The sequence below is a fragment of the Grammomys surdaster genome, unplaced genomic scaffold, assembly GCF_004785775.1.
Source record: "Grammomys surdaster isolate TR1022 unplaced genomic scaffold, NIH_TR_1.0 130, whole genome shotgun sequence".
Classification (NCBI taxonomy): domain Eukaryota; kingdom Metazoa; phylum Chordata; class Mammalia; order Rodentia; family Muridae; genus Grammomys; species Grammomys surdaster.
In genome coordinates, this window is record NW_021604588.1 from 2,393,153 (window position 1) to 2,414,180 (window position 21,028).

Genomic DNA, 21,028 nt, shown 5'->3' on the forward strand with positions numbered 1-21,028 from the left:
CCTACAGGTCCTACAAGACATGGAACTAGTTAAAGCAGCAAGGAGGTGAAAGCACACAGCATGTGAAGTAGGAAAAACCCCAACACCTCATTTCAAAGCATCGTTCAGTAACTAGGTAAGTCAGGAAGGGTGCCAGGACGCTTTAGGGTAAGGGTTAAAAACTCTTACCACTTATCATACTACTTATCATCGAGTACTAAGCCAAGCTATTGAAGATGTTGAAATTTGGGTTTCCTTAGCTATTGAATTACTAAATATTTTTTTGTTTCATAAAAAAATAATAATTATTCAACACTTACTCTTTTGCTCTTTGGAACCTATTTTCATAGCAGAAAAAGCCGGGTCAGAGGAGGTGATGATTCATCTTAAGTTCACAGTCAATGGGGAGTCAAAGATCTTTTGATTTTTTTTCATTAATTCAGGGTTGTGTTTGTTTTTAAATGATACCAATCAACTAATAACACTGACCTTATTTTGACAATTGGCTAGTTTTAAGTCAACTTGACACACAAGCTAGAGAAGGAAGCCTCAATTGAGAAAATGCCTCCATGAGATCCAGCTGAAAGCAAGCCTGTAGGACATTTTCTTAATTAGTGATTGATGTGAAAGGGCCCAGTCACTCATGGGCTGGTGGTCCTATGGCTGGGTGCTATGAAAGCAGGCTGAGCATGCCAGTGACGTGCATCCTTCATGGCCTTTGCCTCAGCTCCTGCCTCCAGGTTCCTGCCCTGACATCCTCTGATAATGATCAGTGATGTACAAGTGTAAGCCAAACGAACCCTTTTCTTCCTAAATTGACTTTGGTCCTGGTGTTTCTTCATAGCAACTGTAACCCTAGCTAGGACAGGCATAATTTTATAGGCAAGTATATTACCAATCACAGAACTTAAGATCAACAAAAGCATTAATTATGTAACACAGAAATTAAGACTTTTTTTCACCAGATTTACCAGTTTCACTTGTTTTAGGTGATTACATATACAAACAAGTTGTGTGTGTGTGTTTTCTTGAGTCAGGTTCTCAGTAGCCCTGGATGGCCTAGAACTCACTGTGTATTCCAGGTTAGCCTAAAATTCACTCAAATTCATAGGGATTCGACTGCCTCTGTCTTCCGAGTGCTGGGATTAAAGGCCAAGCTATAAAAGCAATTTTCTCTTAAGAAACATTACCCACTTCCTTACAATTTTACGAATTCCCAGAGGCTGTCAGAATAGCACTGTTAGGTGGCTGCTTCCGGGGAAAGTCTAGCTTCTTACAGCCTGCAGCTACTTCTAAAGTGGAATTTTTTTTTCTCTCTCCAACTCAAAGGCTCTGTGGCAGGCAGACTAAAATGTTTATTTTATAATTGCCTGCTGAACTATGATAGTCTGTTTCCAGATGGTGCCCTTCCTTCAACCTGCACACAATCTCTCCTTGTTCAGAGCTTTTCAACCCCCCGCTGATCCAGCTCCCCCAACCCTACTTAGGGCTGTGGAGAGGAAATCCTAAGGAGGAGGTTCCCACCCCCTTCTCCTGGCTCCAGCTTTTTTCTAATGACGTAATATGTGGGCTGAACTTGAGTCTACAGAGAACGAGAGGGAATCACTCTTCGGACTGTGCGGACAGTCTGTCAGCTGCGGCTTGTTACTGCACTTCTCCATGCACAGGCAGCACAGGCACAATGCCTTTTCTGCTGCATTAGAGAAAGTCCAGACAGCCCCAGATTACATAGGTGGCCAGCAAGCTCAGTCCCTTAGTGCTGTAAGAGAAGTTCCTTACTGTTTGGCTTCACCGCCCAGAACAAAAATGCAGTTACCACTGAAGTAGAGCCGAACAAACTTCTACACTGATCTCAGAGAGCAAGGGCAAGAACGCAAGTTCACGGACTCGCTGTTTTCAACAGACACCAAAGGTATTTTAATATTTCTCTTAGATTTATTCAAAATTCTATGTCAAATGCATCATTGTCCTTTGTACTATAAAGTAAGAGATTTCCCAGGGAACTTTAGAAGATGCTGCTGATTTGTATCTGAAGGTTTTGTTTTGCATCTTTCTGTAAAAATAGTCGCAAAGTACTTCATGATGGTTAATGTGTTAAGCTAGTATGTGACTATAGATTGAGACACATGCTGGGTTCTAAAAACAAATGCTCTAGTGACATTACAAAGTTTTACAAGTGACTCATTAAATGCCTAAGGCTTATCCAGCAAAGGATGTAGGATAAAGAGGACAACTGTGAGCATGGTGAGTTTCTCTCCTGAATGGTGGTGTGTAAAGACGTACACCAACTACTGCAGTTCTCAAAGTAAGGCTACAAAACAAAGCTCAGAGCTGGTCAGCTGAATACTTGCAACAGAATCTCAGTTACAACTGAACAAAACTCTTCTGAGACTTCACATTAATCTACAGTATTTCTTGTTATGATCAATCATTTTAAAGAGTTTCCCACAACAGAAATTTCATTTCGGCAACAGATTAAAACTGGAAATTACTTGAAAAAGTAGTACTGATACAAACAATAATTAAAACCCCCTTCAAGGTCAGGACTGAGAAATATTAGGGTCACCAGGATTAACCATATGAACTCAGAAAATGTCAGTAAAGAAAAACTGGCAAGGCCAAAAGCCTGTTTTAAAATATCCTTGGCAACTGTACCTGAGATGTAGGAGCATGCCCTCAACATTCTAAGGGTGGGGGAGGGACTCTGTTAATGATGAGAATTATGAAATTACTACTCATCAAAGTAAGCTTTAACATCAAAGACACCAAGTTTGTTATGATGGGAGGACTCTCTGACTTTTCATCTTTAGTGGTAGGGATTTTCAACAAACAAATAATGGTAATGTTCAGATTTCGTTTTTTTTTTCCCCCAACTTTGCTTAAATACTAAAACTCTCAACTCTGAGCTCTGTTAAATGCGTAGTTTACAGGAGAGTCTAATAAAATGTCCAAGTCATATTCCAGCTGAAACACCATCATCTCTGTTGCTGCTGCCATGAAAAAAGCAAGGTCTCATTCATCCTCACATCTTCAATGAATTGCGCAGGCATTTAATATAGTGAGTGTACGAGTGAGTGAGTGAGTGAGTGAGTGAGTGAGTGTGCGTGAACACGTGGGCATGCATAAATCACAAATGATGATTTGTCCATTTTGGGGGGCATTTCCAGGGCTAATATCAGGTCAGTTTCTAAAACACAAAGAAAGCCAGAAGGTCTTCCACCTGGCCAGTCAGCGCCTCCCAGCTAACTTCTCTGCCTCTAGCTACTCTCAGTGTAGGGCACAGCCAAAGGAAGTGAAGGCAGGCTTTATAGCTGGCAATACAGTGAAGAGAAATACTACTAAGAATATAACTATAACTACAGACTTTTTTCCCCTTTTCTAAAAACCACCAGGCAAAGGCACTGTTCAAACTTCAGTGTACTGTAACTAATTTTTAACATTCTCTTGAGACCTAGGAAAAACTTAACATAAACAGAAAGGTTTTACAAGGTAACACAGATTTATGGATCTTTCACTTTTAGAACTGAACATATGTGGGAAACATTAAATAAGAGCATATTTTTAGACAATGTGATAGTAAACAATTTTAAAAATCAGTTCTTCACTTATGAGGTATATCTAGTTTACTACTTAAAGATGTGTCTCCTAACTCCAATTTAAGAGGCATTGAGATAATCACTGATGTAATAAGAAACCATAGAAAAACAGCGTAACCATAAGGAGCTTTTAATATCATCTTAAATCTTATGATTGATTTTATGAACCATAGTGACGCAAGGCAGAACAGACCAAAACCCCAAATATTCCTCATGCTTTTAACTTAAAAGTTCCCTGTCTTGGTAGTTTATTTCATCTTAAAAAGTATTTAAATAACTTTATGAGTTAAGTCTTCAGTACTGACATTTTCTGAGTTCATATTGTTAATCCCGGTGACCCCAATACTTCCTTTCTGTCCTACTATTAAAATGATACAAGGAGAGTTAGAAGAAATGATATATATTTGCCCAGAGGCTAATGGCTTTTATTTTACTATTCTCTGTTTGTTTGTTTTAATAAAACTACAGTTAAATTCCAAGAATTTCCTGTAAATATAACTCCAAATATGTCATCACTTTTAGTATAGGCAACTCTTGGGGAGTAAAAGATGTTCTGTGATAAACAGTGACCCCTCGGGTTTATATTTCCTAGTGTCAGAAGGCATAGCACAGAACAGGAGCTAACACTCTCACATGTGTGCCTTTGCTACCAGCCAGCAACAGAAAGCTCTGAGCAAATGGTATCATTTCACCAAGTAACTACCCATTCTTTGCTGCTTTCATCATTTCTCTTCTTCCAACACTCCTCTCCTGGAAACAGCAGCCAAGGAGCCTTGCTTTCCAGTGAGGTGGCAGCAGTGTGCACAGCCACCGGAAGCCCACGTTTCACTAAGAAAACTGTGTGTGTGCATTCATGTGAGTGTGGGGTTGTAAGTCAGATTATATAAACACCAACTGATAGAACACAAATGGGCAGAAAGGAACAACAGCGACATGGGTGTAGAGCAGGCTGGACTGCATAGAACAACCTGCACATGCTTTTGTATAACAAACAAACAGGCCGGGAAAGCTACAAGCAGCACATGCCAAGATGCCTTCTGTTATTACAGACACTATAATACACAAGTCCCAGGTCTAGTATCTGAATCCCACATGAGTGTTTTTGGTCCTCTGGGATTTCTTTGCAATCGATATCCCTCATTTCTTCATACTGCTACAGAGAATGCACCTCTGACAGAAAGTAGTTTAGAAAGTGGAGCCATATGATGAAACAGTTAATTAAAAGCATGAACCCAGCCAGATGATGATCTGGGTTCAAATTCTGGCTCTACCTTTTAACAGCTATGTTGCTACTGATAGAGCCTTTAGGGCGCTACTTCCTGTGCAAATGAGTATCAGAATCATCTGCCTCACCGGGCTGTGATGAGAATTAGTTAATATGTTCATGTATAAGGGACTGAAGACAGAGATGCCTCCTGAGAGCATTCACTAGGCATTCAGTAGTGTTAGTGCTGTGCTCTCTGAACTACACATAAACAACTTGGGGTCGACTTTGTAGATCAAGAAACAAGAGGTGAGGTAGAAAAGGTGGTTTGGGTACCCTCTGCTAACCTTACGAACAGCAGATAGCATTAAGCTGCTATGAGGTAGCTTGCCCATGAACCTGAGCACAGAAGCACACACTGCCCATTTCTTCCCCAGTGTACTCCATTACTCACCTGGAGTGAACTAAGGAGAAAGAAAGAAATCTAGGTTCTTGGAAAGAGGTCCACTGTCCGCCTCTTCTCATTTGCCACAGCCAACAGGGCACAGTGCAAGCACACATTCTGGCGTAACTGCTGCTGCTACAGATACTAACCGGGGCCAGGGAGGGAACCAAAGTTCTAGACCTGTTTCTAATATTAGTACGGCTTTGGCCCTTAAGTACACACATGGGTACAAAAGGGTCCTTTATATCCAATGTGGTAATGCTTTTTGAAAATTGTGATTTTTTAAAAAACTAAAATACTTCTCAACAGAACACACCTGCTGAGTCACCTATAAGCTTAGAGCATAAACATGACTGCAGCTCAGGAAACGCAATTACCCGCAATGACTGTGAGCATCCTGTCATTTTTAAACCTGTTTTTAGTCTCAAAAGCAGATGATATAAAAACTGTTCACTTTCTTTTGGTCTAAAATGCCTGACTTGGTAGATTAAGAAAAAAAGTCACAGTATTTATTGCAGAAGACAAACTTAACTGATCTTATAGTCGTCTAATCTAAAACCCCGAGAAGTGAGATCATGTGGAGACTGCAGCAATAACAAAGCAAAGCTCTAACTAATATCTTACATACATCAGGTACTATTTTCATAGTCTTGAGACAGTGAGCTCTCTAAGGGGGTCTTAAAAGCTCCCATAGGCCTTGCAGTGTGCCTTTCACAGCATGGTACTCATCAAGAGCTCTTCAGTGAGCCTGGGAACAAACAAAGGCTAAGTAAGATGGCAGGTGGCAGCTGCAAGAGCGTCAAGAGAGGGTCTAATTGTTAAACAAATGTCAAGATACAAACTCCAAGTGAAATGTAAGTTACTAACACAAACCTCTGGGTCTTCCCTTAAAGGCTGTGGTGGTCTCCGTGAGACACTTCCTCTACAGGCCTGTGTACTTAAACATGTGGCCCCCAGTTGGTGGCACTGTTGGTGGCCTCGCTGGAGAAGAATCACAGGTGCTGGGCTTGAGATTTCAGAGCTCCGTCCCACGTCAAGTTCCGTGTCTTTGCTTGACACCACGCATCCCCACTAGGATAGATTCTTATCCCTCTGGAAGTGAAAACCAAAACATCTTCTTTGTCCTGACAGTGGCTTCTGGCCATGTGTTAGCATGAGGCGCAGAGACGTAGCTAACACGGGGTTTTATAGTACTGCTCTAACACTGAACAGCTTTATAGTCACTGGGTCCCAGTCCTTTTGTTCAAGTGTATCGTGTATTTTTACCACGCTCATGCTCCACTGCTCCTCTAGTCCTTTCCCACAACAATCTACTTTCATAATCCTGTTTTCATGTCATGTAACATGTATGTCTACAGAAAACCTAGGTTCCATATGTCAGAGAGAAAATACAAAATATTTGTCATTTTGGGTCTGGTCTATTTCCTTAGTAAGATGACTTCAATTCTACTTTTCTGCAAAAGACTTAACTCTGTTGTTTATGGTTGAGACACTGTGTACATATATAATATATAAATATATAGACTTTAATTATTACATGTAAATGTATCTAATATATAAAGTGTATATATTCTATATATATACAACATTGTTTTCATTCTTCTCTTGATGGGACATCTAGGCCATAACTTGGCCGTAGTGAATAACGCTACAATAAACAAGTGTGAGCTGTGTCTATGAAATGTGCTGACTTAGAGCCTTTAGACAGATTTCCTTTAGAGGGATAGAAAGGAACAGCTCAACCTTATGACGGTTCTATTTCTTGTTTGAGGACCCCTGTATGGATTCCCATAGTGGCTGTTCTAGTTTATAGTCCCACTGCCTGTGCATAACAGGTGTCTCTGTGCTCATCCGTGACAGCATTTGTTATATTTTTTAAAATAATAGCTATTCTAATAGGGATAAGACAGAATCTTAATGTAATTTTGGTTTGTATTTAGCTTATATTAATCCTTTTTGTTTTCTCTTCACTCAGTGCTTTCCAAAAGACGCTGTGGTACAATTTCATTTCAAAATGAAGGCTTTTCTTTGGACCCTAAGTGTGCTGCTCTTCTTCCTGGGCATTGGTCATTGCAAAGGAGGACAATTCAAAATAAAAAAAATAACCCAAAGGAGATATCCCCGTGCTACAGATGGTAAAGAGGAAGCAAAGAAATGTTCATATACATTCTTGGTACCTGAACAAAAAATCACAGGGCCAATCTGTGTCAACACCAAAGGTCAGGATGCAGGCACTATTAAAGACATGATCACCAGGATGGACCTTGAGAACCTCAAGGATGTGCTGTCTAGGCAGAAGCGAGAGATCGACGTCCTACAGCTGGTGGTGGACGTCGATGGGAACATTGTGAACGAGGTGAAGCTGCTGAGGAAGGAAAGCCGCAACATGAACTCCAGAGTCACTCAGCTCTACATGCAGCTACTGCATGAGATCATCCGGAAAAGGGACAACTCACTCGAACTTTCCCAGCTGGAAAACAAAATCCTCAACGTCACCACAGAAATGCTCAAGATGGCCACGAGGTACAGGGAGCTAGAGGTGAAATACGCGTCCTTAACTGATCTTGTCAATAACCAGTCTGTGATGATCACTGTATTGGAAGAGCAGTGCTTGAGGATATTTTCCCGACAAGACCCCCACGGGTCTCCGCCCCTTGTCCAGGTGGTGCCACGACACATTCCTAGCGGCCACCAGGACACCCCTGGTCTGCTGGGAGGCAATGAGATACAGAGGGATCCGGGTTATCCCAGAGACTTAATGCCTCCACCTGATCTGCCAACAGCTCCCACAAAAAGCCCTTTCAAGATTCCAGCAGTAACGTTCATTAACGAAGGTGAGTTACCGCTTGCTGGTCAAGGGAAGAACGAAGCTGGCACGCTGTACGATTCATGCAACAATACTCTTATCTTAGTAAGTCCTAGTTCTTATGTGCTGATGTCATTATACATGTTCAAACAAAAAATTTCTCTTTTTAAAGAGATATTAGGATTTGATATAAAATATCTCTTTTCTCCCGGCTCTAAGTTTCTGGGTGCTTATAATTCCCCCATGGGAAAAAAACCACTTTGACCACTGACACCTAAGTGAAGAAACTTACCCTACACCCTGCTCTGCAGCCAGCCCCACCTCCTCCCCGCCTTCAGAACCCTCTCTGCTTCCTCTTGCCTTCTTGCTTTCTTTTCAGAAAGAGTATTTACCTTGTTGCTCTCCTTGTCCTCAGGCCTCCAATGCTATGTCCGTATCTCCACTCAAGATATGCTTCCTACACTGCTCTGTGTCTAATCAGGTCCTGGGTTCTTCTTCTTTCCAACTTCAACACCTATACAAAACCTACCTTTGCTAACTCAAGAGAAAAGGGCATTCTATTTTCCAAGGCTAAATGATACTGAGTGCCCTGCCTTCCTCTCACTGCTTTGCTCTGGGCTTGGACTCTGGGGTGACCAACTAGTGAACAATAGAGTCCTATGTTTCCCTTAGAACTGTCACACGTGCATCCATTGTCTCACAAGCCACTCTCCTGAACCCTTTACATCATTGCTTCCTTACAGTGGGGGGAATGCGGATGACTAGAAGAAAAAAATAAAACTCATTTACATAATGAAAAGGCAGGACGAAAGAGCAGCACCAGTAAGCCACAGCACAAGGCTGTCTGCAGCAGCGGCATCCACTGACAAGTGTGTCCCTGGGCCTGGCTTCCACACGGTCACACTCCAGTCTTCTTGCTGCCACTGTCTTCCAGACTGTATTTTAGGGCTCCCCCACATCTCAGGATGTCAAGGGTTACCTGCCTCCTGGTGGAGGAGATGCTTGACTGTGCCAAGGGCTCCTCTTCTCAAATGAGTGATCAAGGCTCATCTCAAGGCTTTCAAGACCAATGCTAAGACTTCCAAGAATCAAACAGACAGTACTGAGGGCTTTCTCCACATCCTGGGCTATTTCTTTCTTTTCTTTTATCTGTTTTCTATCCCACACTATACTGGAGTTACTGAGATCCGTTTGTTTGCCTTCCTGCTGGACCAGGTTTGGCATACTGTGCTCATCCTATTTGAAGAGTAAGTAAACCCTAAAACAATCATTTTCTCACCAACATTTGCCTTACTGAAGCAAATATCATGGACAAAAGTAATGCAGGCTTGGGTGGTGTATTCCTTTCACTATAGCATGGACTGAGAGGGCGGTGCAGAGTTCCTAACACCAAGGTCATTTGGACTACCAAGAGAAATTGTCTCAAAACAAATACATATTTATTTAACAAAATCTAGAAAATACCAACCACCTTTTAAAAAAATGCTCAACAGCCTAGGAAGCAAAAATGAACAGTTAACATGGTAGCCATTTCTTTTTTCCTCTTATAAACATGGTAGTCAGTATTTGTTTAACCTTTAAAAACCACTTTGTTTTCCGAAGATTATATTCTTAAGACAAATTTCTCTAAGTAAAACTGACAGACTTATCTATTTGATTCTCACCTGTCCATAAACACAGTCACCTGAATTCTACTCAAGTCCCCTTTTTACCATTCAGAGCCAAAACAGGTCACTTAGATCCAGATAACCCAAGAGTAGCCGGAAGAGGGCAAGGGTCACAGCTCTGTGCCATGCCTGTGCCTTCCCTTTCCTCATCTACAATGGGAGTAACAGTACTAGTACTTGGCTCAGTTTAGTACTCAAGTGTTTACAGCAGTGCCTGCCACCAAATGCTAGTTCCTACCAAGACTGTGTAACTGCTTGTTAACTGCTTCCAACAGCTATTCCCTCACAACACACTCTACACTGGCAACAAGCCTCCTATGTAAGTATGCATAGACCATACTTCTGCTCATCAATTTTCTGGGGGAAAAAAAAAGAGTATCTGTCTTTTGCTACTTTGTAGGTTCTTTCTTCCACCCTTTCAACCCCCTAAGACTAGGTAAGAGAGAAAAAGGGATAAAGAGGAAAGGAAAGGGATCCCTGAATAAAGTCAGGGATCGGAAAGAGGGTGATATTATTAGACTATTTCTTGCTAATTAAGGGCGTCAAGTTCCTTGGGGCACGTTTGATCCTAGCCGTCAGGATATCTCATTTCTTCTTCTTGTCTCTGTTTTGTGCATGAGTACTCAACAAATTGCGACCAACAACAGCCAACAACTAACCAGGCACCCAGTCTCTCAGGGACCTGGCATTTACATACCCTCACAGAATTCCCAATGTGACACAACTGCAGAAACTATCTGCAGCTGGCAAAAACTACAATTCTGCTGGAGTCCCATATCCCCACACCTGGAATTAAAAGGAAAACATTCTCATAATATTTCTGTGTTTTTTTAAAAAAACAAAATTCCAGAATTCTCACTACAAGAAAGTCTCATTTTCCTTTCATGTGCTTCCTTCATAGAAATTTGTTCCAACAAAGCAAATCCACTTACTCCTTTCTAATAATCCTGTGACTTCCGTCCATTCAAATGCTAAAGATGAGATCAAATGAATGAATACATGATGTAAACGGAAGGTCCTCCTTAAGCCCTCGGTGACCTCACAGGCCTAAGAAGGTGTTCACATCCACAAACACCTCTACTGTGTGCAACACATACATTTATTAACTTATCTCACCTTCACAGGTGCCCACAGCCCACCTAAGTCAAATGCATTCTAAAATATAACCTCCCTTCTGGCACAAGGATCCTGTATTTCAACTGTAGGTGCTGAAACATTACACGACTCAACAACACAGAGCCTCTCGATAACGGGGTCAACCTAAAGACCTTCATGAAAACAAGTGGTAAGAGCAGCAAGAGTATCATAAAATTAGGTAAATTAGCAACCCAAGCCCTTCAATTTTCAAAGACATGTACAAAACTGCCCACTGGACTTAGAAAGGAAAACAATCTTTCCCATTCATTCCAAACTTATGTTTTATTAAGTTTTGAAGACATGATATGATTTATCAGTATAGTAGTTCCTATAGAATTTATAGATGATAACTCCTATGTATTTTATTAAGCTACGGTAGGTACAATTATAAAAGTGTAGAAACAACTGCTGTTGAGTTTTTAAGTAGATGTGAAATTTAAGTCAGTGGCATCATCAATTTTAGTAGAAATGAAGACTCATGTATTTATTTATGACAAACCAAGAAAATGCTTTACAGAATGAAAACATCAGTTCTAGTTTTTTCCATACACTGAGCATCAGTACCAGAAAATTCATACAATTAAATGCATGCCAGGGATACGGCATACCCAATCCCCTAAAGTTTATTTCACTCTTACAAGAAACAATGGTGAACATAGTAGTCCTAAGAAATCAATCTTATTTTAGTTGGATATTTTATTTACAGTTCAGATTTTACAGTTCAGATGTTATCCCCTTACCCCATTCCCCCCCCCCCCAGGAACCCCCCTATCCCATCACTCTTCCTCCTGCTTCTCTGCGGATGTGCCCCTACCTACCTCCCACTCCCACCTCCCCACCCTCAAATTTCCCCACACACAGCATCCAGCCTTCATGGGACCATGGATCCCTCCCTAAGTGCTCCCATAAGAAATCAATCTTTAATGTAAAAATTAAGGCACATAGATAATTTTTCAGTATTATTTTAGGTAAGCATTAACTTCTGTTTTACTCTATAAGGAAAGTGACATATCAGCTGTATCATAACAAGTGGCACTCCCTCATTACAGAAACTCGGCAACTTTGCCTGTTTTATGTCTTGAGTAAGAACAGTGGTGAATGGACCTGATGCCTGTAACCTGTTTCCCAGTTCTAACACTCTGAATCTTAACAAACATGCATCATTACACACAAAATTAATAAGCCTACTATTTTATCTCTTTATGTAATAGCTTAAAACTATTTTTACATCTCTAGGAAAAGTGTCTCATACTGTTTGGAGACTTTCACAGAAAGAGTAACATACATGGGTACTGTGCTTACATGTACTGTGACACAGATGGCTACTGTGTTTACACATGCTCTGACATAGACAGGTACTGTACTTACGCTCTAACATAGGTGGCTACTGTATACACGCTCTGACAGAGACAGCTACTATGTTCATACATGCTCTAGCACCAGGTGACTCATTGCAGTGTTGTACACGTAGGTAGTCATTACAGTCTCTATATGCATGGCGGAAGACACACAATCCATACTACCTAGAAAGGTAGTAAGCTGGATTCAAAAGCCGGCACAAAATCTATGACTTGACTTATGTAAAGTACAGGGAGAGTCAAATTCACCCACAGAATCTAGTTTTCTGCTTTGAGAAGAATTAAAATGTGTATCATAGGAGATGAATTAATCCTATTTCAAGATAACTGCATCCAAGGAAAGGGTTCTGCATTCAAGATAAAATCTGATTATAGAGGAGGTACTGCCTTTGTATATCCTCTGAAGCATCAAATTTCTGAGCCAGAGGTAAATTTGTCTGATAATACGAAAAGCAGCAAGCTAACTTTGGATTCTCAAAAATAAAGCTGATAAGTTTCTATTAGTTGTTTTAAGAATTTTTGTTAAATATGACCTAGAGAAAGAAGTTAGTTTCTGTTAAAACAAAACAAAACAAAACAAAACAAAAACAACCTGTCACCTAACTCTAGAGCAAAATTTTATAAGGCATGAAAACAACAAAAAGAAAATGTCTCTGCCAAGATGAACATTATACATGAGCTGATGGTATATTTATAAAACCCCAAAACTGAGTTCTGATATTTACTGTCTTTTCTCAAGAGGAGAAAAAGCACTGCTAATTTTATCCATGTCTTCCATAAAATTATTTGAACTAAAATTTCCTGAGGTTTTGTAAGCCTCACAGATATCTGAAATGTAAACACAAGGTTCACTGTCTAAAATCGGATGAAATCAGTGAAGCTGAAGATAAAGTTAAATTTGCCTGCACTGGAAGTTTTACCAAATGAACACTGGACTCAGGTAACCTAGAATTCTTCAATTTATCTAAACATCTGAACACATGGTAAGTAGCAGAAAATAAAAATAGTTCTCTGGTATTTAACAAAACCAGGCTGGCATAGAGTCTTCACATGGCCTCCAATCTCACATCTGAGTGCAGGCAGTAAGGTTTCAACTAGCAAAGTTTAGTTCCAAATCACAGAACATGGACCCTACTAAACAGGGCAGCATTTACGTGCACTGCCCACGAAGCACCTCATGTGCTATCAAGTAGCACCAGGCCTTAAAATAAGAATTTCTCCTCAGACATCCCAACTTCCCTAAAAGTAGCAACTCAGGAACACAACGTGGCTAACTTTAGAAATTCCACCATGACTCTTTTAAAGTAAAACCATCAAGAACATGACTGAGGCAGTCTCTGGCCCACCTGATAGGCTATAAACATCATCCTGTCATTTACAGTTCAGACATAGGAAATGAACAACAGCTGTGTACGACTAAACACACTTCAGCATGCAGCCCACATGTGGCTTAGATGAGGCCCCTCAACTCCCAATGGTCTAACTTTGATTCACTATTCTTAGCTTAGACAGGAAGACAGCAAACTCTTGCTCAGTCTTTGCTCTTACCAGGTGTTTTGCTTGAAACCTCATTAGAATGCTTAGCCACGCTGTGTTGGAACTAACCTTTTCTTATCATTTTTCTCACCTCCCACTTAACCTCAAGGTTCTTTATCTATCTCAGGACTTGGAAAATAGTCTAGCCTGCACCAGATTCAGAAAAGATAGTTCTTTTAAATTGAAAAAAAAAATCTTTCATTTATGTTTGGCCAAAGGTCGACACTGGGTGTCCTCTTTTTTGAGATAGGAGGGTCTTTCATTAAATTTGAAGTTCTTATAGCTTTTATGTGAATGCTGGGATCCAGACTCAGTCCTCACACTTGTATAGTCTGAGCCTTTTCTCTCCCTTCCAGAAAACGTTCTTAAATGACAACATAAAACCCGAAGACATTTTGAAAATGACCACCATCAGAAACTGTTCAGTATCCGAGAGTCTAAAGGAAAGGAAACCTCGGGATACTCTGACTGAGAACTCTGGAATCCACTCATGACTTAAAAAGAAAACACTGAGCCGGGTGGTGGTGGCGCACGCCTTTAATCCCAGCACTTGGGAGGCAGAGACAGGCGGATTTCTGAGTTCGAGGCCAGCCTGGTCTACAGAGTGAGTTCCAGGACAGCCAAGGCTATACAGAGAAACCCTGTCTCGAAAAACCAAAAAAAAAAAAAAAAACCAAAAAAAAAAAAAACCCCAAAACAACACTGAGCCAGTTACAGTAAAAAGGGATGAACCTCCAGCATTTGGGAGACTTTGACGGGGTGACTGTGACTATGACTTTAAAGAGAAGAATATACCACTCCACCAGTCCCAGACCAACGTGACAGCGTGAGATCCCAGCTCAAAATGAAAAACAACTTTAGCAAACTAGGGAATACAAAAAACAAGAATTTTAAAAAAAATATATCTATTCTGTGGCAACTATTCTGGAGGCCTTCATAACAGACACAAAACAAGGAAATCTCAGAAGAGAAAAAATAAGCCAATAAAACTGAGAGTAAAAAAAACAAAAAAACCAAAAAAAACAATACCTAATGTTACCTTTAAAAAAAAAAGCAGCCAGGTGGTGGTGGCGCACGCCTTTCATCCCAGCACTTGGGAGGCAGAGGCAGGTGGATTTCTGAGTTCGAAGCCAGCCTGGTCTACAGAGTGAGTTCTAGGACAGCCAGGACTACAGAGAAACCCTGTCTCAAAAAACAAAAAAACAAAACAAAACAAAACAAAAAATTTATTTACTTTATGTATATGAGCACACTGTAGCTATCTTCAGACACACCAGAAGAGGGCATCAGACTCCATTACAGATGGTTGTGAGCCACCATGTGGTTGCTGGGAATTGAACTCAGGACCTCTGGAAGGGGAGTCAGTGCTGAGCTATCTCTCCAGCCCCCCTAAGGCTACTTTTAAAAGATACTATTTTCCAGGTTATATTTTTACCAGTGTAATACAGATGGACACTGATAATTTTAAAATTTTGAAAAAGCTATATATGAAATATAAAAATATGGAGTAGAGACTCTTGACTCACTCAATTTTTATATATAGCTTTCTATTTCCTTGGATTTTAAAGTTAAAAGACTGATTCATTTACTTAACAAACTTGCCTGATGCTCAGTTAAAACATCGAGACATGAAGTTGGAAGAACATGCAGTGCCTCCATCCTCAAGGGGCAATTCAGAAGGAAGAGCTCACATTCCCCAAGAGTTTCCACCAACGATGGACACAATGGTATTTCCATAATGAAATTAATTTATCTTAGTAAGATCCAAGGGGACAGCACTATGTTATCAGCACAATGTACGGAACACTTCTCAAAACTCCAGCAAGTCTATTAAAGTTATAGAAGAGAAGAAATTCTTTTAAGAACTCTAACTAAACTATTTTCAGATATTTAAAAATTACACACCAGAATTTTAAAATATTCAGTAAAATTTTTTTGACAAATGGCTTTAAAGCTCTTGTTCAAATATATCTATATTTAGACAGGGTCTTCACTGCAGCCAGGGTGGTCTGGAACTCACTATGTACCCCAAGCTGACCTTACACTTGCAGTAATCATTTGGCCTTAGCCTATGAGTTCTGGGATTAAAAATATATGGCATAACACCTGGCCTGACACATATTCTTTATGGATATGAGGGAAAGTTAAGATTATTTAAATTTGGGGAATTCTACTTTCTTTATTTCAGACCTTCTTAGCAATTCGTGAGTGAGTGGATGAATAGAATGAAGTCATTCAGCACAGTATATACTATAGCAAAGATCAGAAGAAACTTTAACAAAGAAAACTCAAGCACCAGGGGCTAAACTACTGCCAGAATAAAGACCATAGCTTCAGGAAACATTTGTTAAAGAAGAATCCTAAGTCACTGTGTCTTAGGAGTGCACATTTACAGTATACAAAGCAAGGGAGAGTGGGGGATGAGACAAGCTAATGCTCTGAGTAGTGGGCCTGATGTCACCCTTTCCTTTAGCTTCAGTATGTATTCTAATTAGTTCCTTCAACTTTTATACAGCATTATGCACACAGCAGATAAAATGTGGCTATCTGTAAAGAAACAAGTGAAGGTAAGAATACTGATTTAGGAACTATTTAATACCTATCTTACATTTCTCAAAAATCAATATTTAAATTACAGGACCATTCAAAGACTGTCAGCAAGCAAAAGAAGCTGGGCACTCAGTCAGTGGAATTTACATGATTAAACCTGAAAACAGCAACGGTCTGATGCAGTTATGGTGTGAGAACAGTTTGGATCCTGGGGGATGGACTGTTATTCAGAAAAGAACAGATGGCTCTGTCAATTTCTTCAGAAACTGGGAAAATTATAAGGTAAATGAGTGAGTTCAGATCTAGGGAAGGTAGACCCGAGCAGGTCTTGTAACAGTAACCATCCCAGGCAGTAAGTGAGATGTTAAAAACATAACTATCTGTTTGGTTTTCATCATCTAGCAAAAGGTTTATTCTCTTCTCTAGTTGAACAGCCAAAGTTAAAATGTGAAAAGAAAACTAAAGATATCCTTCAAATTTTTCTTATGAGTCTGGATAACTTATACATACATATATACATACATACATACATACATACATACATACATACATACATAATGCATATTTTACAAAGATAATTCAATTCCATTTTCAAATCTTTAAATCTATTTATTTATCTGCATGTGTCTGTTTTGCCTGCATCTAGGTATGTACACCATGGAAACTAGAGCAGGATGTGCAGGATGTCAGACCCCTTAGAATTGGACTTACAGGAGGTAGTGAGCTGCCATGTGGGTACTGGGAATCAAACTCAGCAAATGCTCTTAAGCACTGAGCCATCTCACCAGACCTCCAATTCCACTTTTTAATACAACTGCTTTTTTGTTTATGATTTGTGTGGTATTTAAGCAATAACAAAGTATACAACTCTTAAGAAATGGTCCCTTCTCTTGAACTAATCATTTTAATAACCATGCTTTAAGTCTGTATCATGACATATACTGTAGAGCTATGAACACAACTAATATCCAGAAAGAACCAGATCATATGATGTAAGTTTGAGGAAGTAACAACTGTTCTACTGGTAATTCTGGTAATTTGTGAGTGAGATTTATATGTATATATCATCAATTAAGGACAGCAGACAGGGGAGAATAGATTTTCTAGAGGGTAACTTCCATGTACAAAACTGTGAAGTAACCACATGCTTACTCATTTTTAGGTGAAATTCTTCTGGCAGTTAAGAATAAAACATTAATATATCCAGAAATTTATAAACATGTAACTGCTATTGGGAGTGGGGGGACTTCCTTGCAATCTTTTTGAAGACAAACTTTCAGTGTTAAGATGAAGTTTACTAAATCTATTCTACTGCAAATGTCCATGCCAAATGCTTATTAAAATAATTCAGTCCACTTCTTTCAGACAGTAATACCTTTCACAGGGTGAACTGTAAAGATTACTATAATACTTACCTTACTTATAATAAAATTAAAGATATACACTATCATTTTGGCTGAACAACGGTCATAATTTTAGATACACTTTGTCTGCTTATCATGGGTGCAGTATCATATGCTCTCAAAACACATCTTTGGATAAGGGTGTGATCAGGAACCTTTCTGAAAGACTGAGATAGTTATGTTTTTAGTAACTATCAATAAATTTTATTGTCTTTTGCCTTTACCCTTCTTTGTAGCATTTGAAGCTACAAAAACTAATAGTGACATTAAGATAAAGCAAAGCAAAAGAAAGTGTCAATGAGGAACCAAAACAGAAATAAAGCCATCTACCAGGAAGTCACATCACCTTGGATAGGCAACATCCTCGCCCTGCTCAGTATTTAAACTTCATTTGTAGCTGTAGCAACATTTACCATCTAAACTTACCTATATGTCCGTGTGTCTATGTTATTAACAGAAAGGGTTTGGAAACACTGACGGAGAGTACTGGCTTGGACTGGACAATATCTACAAGCTTAGTAATCAAGACAATTATAAGCTGATGATTGAACTAGAAGACTGGAGTGAGAAGAAGGTCTACGCGGAGTACAGCAGCTTTCGTCTGGAGCCCGAAAGTGACTACTACAGACTCCGTCTGGGGACCTACCAGGGGAATGCTGGGGACTCCATGATGTGGCATAACGGTAAACAATTCACCACGCTGGACAGAGACAAAGATATGTATACAGGTAAAACAAACAAGTGTGGTTGTACATTCAGCATGTTCTATGCATTAAATACAACCAAGCTACTAAAGTGTATTAAATGCTCTCAATCTCAAAAAGGTTATTTTAGACACAGTCAAAGGGAATATAATATCTGGTTTTTATGATTTCTAAATGCAATCTCAATGTTCTTTGGGAAGAACAAGCTCTGGGAAAAGCCAAAACAAAACCAAACTACACCACTTGGAAAAGAAACGCTGACTAAATTCATATACTAGCTGGACACCTACCATGTCAGAAACCGTAGATGCTGGAGACTCAGTGGAAAACTAAATTTTAGCCCATTGGAGGTTTCCTTCAAGAGGAGAGAAAATGTTTTATTAGGTGGTGATAAATATTCTTAGAAAAATGAAACCAAGTAACACTTCTTAGTTCCTTTTTCTGCTGCTGTGATAAAACTGTGAGAAAAGCAACTTAAGGGGTGAGGAGAGGCTAAAGGGTTAATTTCAGCTCATAGATCCAAGCTACAGTTCCTCAGAGCAAGAGTCATGGCAGCAAAACTTGGGGGATTTGGTGACATCACACCTACAATCAGAACACAGAGCCATAAAGGTAAATGCTAGTGGCTCGGCTTGCTTTTTGCATTCTTAATACAGTTGAGAAACCTCTGCCTAAGGAATGATACCACCTACAGCAGGCAGATCTTCCTACCTCAATTAACTTAATCATGATAAACCCCCAAGAACATGCCCGTAAGCCAACCTAACCAACACAAGTGCCAGTGAGATTCCCTTCCCAGGTGATTGTAGATTATGTCAAGTTAGCAATAACACTAACAATCATATTAGAGAACAGAATACGGCAGGCATCAGGCCCGTGGGTGGGTGCTGTTGTCTGGGAAAGGTTCTTATGAGACGGCATCATCTCAACAAAGGCTTATGGGACTGAAAGAGGTAAACCATTTAGCTATATGGTTTAAGAGTATGTCTTGGATGAGATCAACAGATTGTGAAGTGCAGCACAATGGTAGTAAACTCGCTTGAGTAGGAGAAAGAAATAGTTTCATAACATAACTAGAACATGTATATACTTTTAAATTTAATCTACTACACTTCTGTCTTTTTAAAAACATGTTTCTGTACTGATAAAGAGATACCCACCATGAATACTGACTTAATTTTGTATTCAGCTATTACCTTACCAAGTAGCATGTTGGGCAGGCATTATTATTTCCCAGTGGCAAAAGAGGAAGTAGAGACAGGACTGGAAACCTACTTTTCTGTTTACAAACTCATTTAATTACTTGTTGAGCTACTCTTAGACTTCAATTTTCCTTCAAGCTCTGCCATCTTCCTTAGTCAATCCTGTTCATTCAGCCTTTGTCTTCCTCTATATATTTCTTACACACAAAAGCTGCATTTATTTATTCTACTTTGACGAAAATGAAATTATTTAAATGTTAAGTAGGCAAAAAGTGAAATGAATATAGTAAATGCAGTAAAGTAAGTGAGCAGTGAGAAGAAAACCAAGACAAACCCTACCAGAGTCGAACCGCTCCAAATGAAGCACATGCTTGTGACAGTTGGCAAGTGCCATGTAGAGGAATACTTTCACTTCACTGTCTGCATTTCTCCTACAGGAAATTGCGCCCACTTTCATAAAGGAGGCTGGTGGTACAATGCCTGCGCACACTCTAACCTCAATGGAGTATGGTACAGAGGTGGTCATTACAGAAGCAAGCACCAAGATGGGATTTTCTGGGCTGAATACAGAGGCGGGTCCTACTCCCTGAAGGCAGTACAGATGATGATCAAGCCTATCGACTGAAATCTCCAAGTAAATGACACAGAATTCACTTTCAGTTCTCCAAATCTAATCATTACGTGTTACTTTGCACAACTTATTTTTGCAGGTACAGTTTTTAAAATACATTGTACTACTATAAGAATTTATCTGTGAAAACAGTGCCATTTTCCTTCAATGTGCTTACAGAGATTATCCAAATCCTTGTTATTTTAAAAATTATACTGACTGAATATTGGTAAATGTAAATATTTGCTACAATGTAAGATAAATACTAGCTTTATTCTGAATCAAATCCAAATACATGTTCAAGATACGTAATGATTTATTTAAAAAATATGACTGCTCTAACTTCCACTGAAAAAATTATTTTAAGATTTCAGCCAATTAGTGTATTTTATTTATGAAAATACAGACAGGAAACTAGAGAAAAATCTCTAGTTTTGCCACTTGCAAATGTTTTTCCACTAAATAAAACTTTAAAATAAAAATTTAAATTGAATTTATACTTGAATCACTTGTAATGATTTTCCTTAATTTAGCACACAAAGCACAAAATGTATCACTTTAAAAATGCAAAACTAACACTCTCACTACTTAAATGAGAAGTGCATAAAAACAAGTTAATTTCTTGACAGTTATGATATGCTACTACCAAAATCTCCTGATACATGTTATATAATGACAAAAGCAACAGGGTACTGATATCACAAAACAAAAACTGCCAGTATACCAATTTTTTAATATACTTGAATTATGGCTCTAAATGTATCCATTATTCCCCTATCCCATTTATTGAACTTTACCTTAAAAGAAAGAACCTAACTATGGGCTAGGGAT

General features: G+C 39.3%; 2 protein-coding genes across 9 annotated transcripts in view; one reads left to right on the plus strand and one right to left on the minus strand.

The window, feature by feature from the left end:
• Ralgps2 (Ral GEF with PH domain and SH3 binding motif 2) overlaps positions 1-21,028 on the minus strand; it is a 129,616-nt gene that overhangs the window by 34,996 nt on the left and 73,592 nt on the right. The window lies entirely within an intron of this gene.
• On the plus strand, positions 1,685-20,690 carry Angptl1 (angiopoietin like 1). The gene is made up of 5 exons (XM_028760756.1): positions 1,685-1,891; positions 7,213-8,058; positions 16,367-16,560; positions 18,139-18,409; positions 20,025-20,690. Exons 2-5 carry the CDS (start codon positions 7,239-7,241, stop codon positions 20,210-20,212), a joined length of 1,473 nt encoding a protein of 490 aa, XP_028616589.1. The 5' UTR covers positions 1,685-1,891; positions 7,213-7,238; the 3' UTR covers positions 20,213-20,690.